The following is a 3,435-nucleotide window of genomic DNA, read 5'->3' on the forward strand; positions in this document are numbered from 1 at the left end:
AGAGGTTTGATCCAGATGTGAAGAGCCTCTACTATCTGCATCTGAAAGACATAAGAAAGCACTGTAAGAGTTACACAGCTAAAACTTTCAGTCACAAGGAGATACCCCATGGCAGAGAAGGGCTTGGGTCATTTATTTTAATTCAGATGCTTGCTATACTTCTCTCAGCATTCTGATGACATACCATTTTTCCAGAACTTGGCCAAGCCTCACACTGAGCAGGTGTAAGACTAGCCTGCTGTTGATGTCAACAATTTGATATCCTAACGCTTGCATCTATATAGCTATTTCAAATAGCTATAGAGAAGTAAAGATTTACTTTTGCTGTCACAACCCCTCTGCCACGTTCCCAATACTGATCAAAGGCCAAGTACCACCTCTAGAGCAGTTAGAGGTCTGACAGTGGCACTCCTACACCATGTTGACACAGGACTATTTTTAAACAATCTTGTTTATCTTTTCCCATTCCACAGCTCGTACCTGTTGTGCTGAAAACTCCCATTAGATGGCACTCCAATTGCTCCCGTTGACTTGAAGGCAGTTTGAGAGGCTCTCATCAGAGCTGCATACCTACAAAGAAATACAACCAGGTTCAGCACCTCTTACGCACACTGCCAGTAGTTCCGCTCTTCCATCCAGTTTAATTATCTGCATCTGTCACGCAAGTCTTACAATCCTATTGCACAGAACAAGGAAGGTACCTCTGCCTGCAAGAGATTTTTATTAAAACTAAGTTTAAACTTTGCATTGCAAGGTATTGATTTTGTTCTTTGTTGCTTTAAGGCGCTGGGAAAAACTTTAGGATTCTAGTTTTAGATCCAGACCCCACAAGGTACTTGAGATGGCCAGTGTCTATTCACGGTTAGGAAACACTAAGGGTCATGCTATCAAGATAGGTAAGCTTCGAAGAATTTTAGGATGGCATTTGACAAGAAGCTTTTATTTTGACTCACAGACTTCCAAAAATTAGGCTCAAAATACAAAGAGGAAATAGTGGCTAATTTATTCAAGCGACCAGTAGTTTACAGAATTCCTAGTTGTCTGAGCTCCCCACCAATCCCTGATACTAGCTCCGAAATTTCATCTTAAGCTCAAAGCACCATAAATGCAGCTTACCCTGCCTTGGAGGTGGGGCGGCTGCTCCCTTTACAGTCGTGATCCAGAGGATGCCGATGTTTTATGCAGAAGTTGCCACGGCACTGTTCACAGACCAACTTCATCATCTCTTTCCTTTTGCAGCCTGGTTTTAAGCACTTGTTTGTGAAGATCTAAATAACAGAGGACATGAAGTTGGCAATGCTTGCTTGATTTTTGTGACCAGCTTCCCACTTAATGATCGAGCTGAAGCACGAATGTTCAAGCACCCTTAGAATTAAAGATGAAACAGACCAAGCTTCTACACATTCTGCTGTCAGAAGATCTAACATCACAAGCATTAGGCAGGCAGTTTACACTTCAACAGCAGTTTCCTTACCCTCTGCTTCTGCTGCGCTGGGTTGTATTTGCAGTCCTTATCCATGTGGGCTCCAACCACAATATCTGGTATTTCCCCCTTCTGTACTGGGATAGGTGCATTACAGAGTGGACACACTGGAACCTGCACATTCTAAGAACATACAACACAGATTGAAAGTCCAACTCAATTATTCTTCTGTCCCTCCCCTTCTCTTACCCATGGATGACAGAAGTGTATTCACAAGTGTTTTACATTCTACTCATTTACTGATGCTTTTAAAGATGCACTTCACAAAGGTAACTGCAAATCTTATCCCCAAAATAGTCAGACACACTTTGCCAAATCAATCTGTAGCAAGGTATTTGGCAAGTTGACTTTAAATATGCTTCTAGGCTTTCTGGAATTCTTTTCTTTGAATGCCTCAAAGCCCACGTACAGGCCAGAGATCAAACTTAAAGGTACAGGGCTGCAGAAAGTTTTAGGCCACAACACATTACTTAAAATATAAAGCACTCCTCTCTGGGAAAATGCAGTGTACATGAAAGAAACTAGAATCCAGCAGTACTGGCCTCTGAAGTTTTATGCTTCTATACATTTGAAATTCAGCTGTATCATTAACTTATATGTTGTGGTTCTCCCATCTGGTTTTACTAAAACCACAGGTCAAGCTTCAGAGCAGCCTTCATATATGACTTAGCAATTCTGCAGTGTGAATTACTGACTCATGTACAGGAACTTACTTTCTTGTAGGCAGAGTTACACTTGTGGTCATCGTAACGAATGTGATGTTTGCAGAAGACTTCCCCACACGCATCGCATTTCAGAGGAAGGAAGTCTGGGAGAAGAATAAAAAAAGAAAACAGATTCTCATGGAGCAGAGCTAACAGCTGTAAGAGTACTCATAAAAGGCTACAAACAAATTCTAAAGCAAGGGGTTTTTTTTTGTCCAGCCATAACCCAGTTATCTCTAAAGTACATCATTCTTCACAAATACTAAAACTAAAAAAGTAAGAGTGATGAGCTTCCCACCAGTGTTGGATTAACGCAAGCCATAAACACCTCGTAAACACCATGAATGCAGACGCCTCAGTGAGGCATTACCCAAGAGCCAGGTGTCGAAGTACAAATCCAAATCCCGGACTCAAGTCTTGTTATTCTTCAAAAATCACCCCTTCACAGTTCGACAACGCGCGAGAGCAAAACACACCGAGCTCAACTGCTGCTCCTTTACCAGACCTATTTAAAAGGCGTTACAGGACCAGCACCGGTATCTGCTGCTCACCAGAGCACCCCTGTGCGCTCGGGGCACAGGACTCACCCCCTCTAGCATCGAGCTATCACCCCCCCCACCACCACCACCCCCCCCCGGCTTCCGAGCGCCGGCCGGCCGGCACCTCTCGGGGAGCCGGTTCCCGCTCCCGGCGCCCCCCGGACAGCACCGAGCCCCCAGCCGCGCCCCGAGGCCGCCCCTTACCCAGCTGCTTGCAGGCGCGCTCCGAGCAGTGCTCGCCCAGCCCCGGGAGCTCCATGCCGGCAGGACAAGGACCGCGACAGCCGCACCCCGGGACCGCGCCGCCGCCGCCGCCGCCTTTATGCGCCTCCCGCTGACTCAGCCCCGGCCCGCTCCCGCGTGCTGAGTCACGCTCCCGCCCGCCCCGGCCACCGCGGATGACGTTGCGACGGGCCGAGCCAATGGCATTCGCCGCCTTCCGTCGCCGTCTGCTGCGCGTTCTAGGCGGGCGGCCAATCGGCGGCCGGGGGGCGTGCTGAGTCATGCGTCGGGGGCGGGGCCGTGACGGGCGGACTTGGGAGGAGGGCGGGGGAAGCGGCATGGGCGTGGGGTAGGGATGGGGACAAGGACAGGGTGGGGATGAGGATAGGGATGAGGATGGGAATGGGAGAACAGGATGGGGGAACAGGATGGGGGAACAGGAAGGGAAAACAGGAAGGGAAAACAGGAAGGGAAGGCAACAGGGCAT

General features: G+C 48.2%; 1 protein-coding gene across 2 annotated transcripts; it reads right to left on the reverse strand.

The window, feature by feature from the left end:
• Positions 1–3,025, reverse strand: ZFAND2A (zinc finger AN1-type containing 2A). 2 transcript variants are annotated; one of them, XM_086622119.1, is made up of 6 exons: positions 2,931–3,025; positions 2,197–2,291; positions 1,475–1,606; positions 1,117–1,268; positions 481–570; positions 1–41 (listed from the first exon to the last, which is right to left on the reverse strand). In XM_086622119.1, the coding sequence occupies exons 1-6, from the start codon at positions 2,983–2,985 to the stop codon at positions 32–34; spliced, it is 534 nt and encodes a 177-aa protein (XP_086478245.1). In that variant the 5' UTR covers positions 2,986–3,025; the 3' UTR covers positions 1–31. The 2 variants fall into 2 exon arrangements, with proteins under 2 accessions (XP_086478245.1, XP_086478246.1); XM_086622120.1 differs by lacking the exons at positions 1–41; positions 481–570 and having other exon boundaries at positions 578–1,268.
• Between the last annotated feature and the right edge of the window lie 410 nt (positions 3,026–3,435).

Source organism: Tauraco erythrolophus, chromosome 17 (genome assembly GCF_009769465.1).
Source record: "Tauraco erythrolophus isolate bTauEry1 chromosome 17, bTauEry1.pri, whole genome shotgun sequence".
NCBI classification, from domain to species: domain Eukaryota; kingdom Metazoa; phylum Chordata; class Aves; order Musophagiformes; family Musophagidae; genus Tauraco; species Tauraco erythrolophus.

Coding starts and splice junctions, on each gene's coding strand:
- ZFAND2A (XM_086622119.1), bottom strand. CDS start 2,985: ATGGAGCTCCCGGGGCTGGGCGAGCACTGCTCGGAGCGCGCCTGCAAG. Junction 1,607..2,196: donor GTAACTCTGCCTACAAGAAA/GTAAGTTCCTGT, acceptor GTATGTTCTTAG/AATGTGCAGGTTCCAGTGTG. Junction 571..1,116: donor CGCCCCACCTCCAAGGCAGG/GTAAGCTGCATT, acceptor ATTTCTTTGTAG/GTATGCAGCTCTGATGAGAG.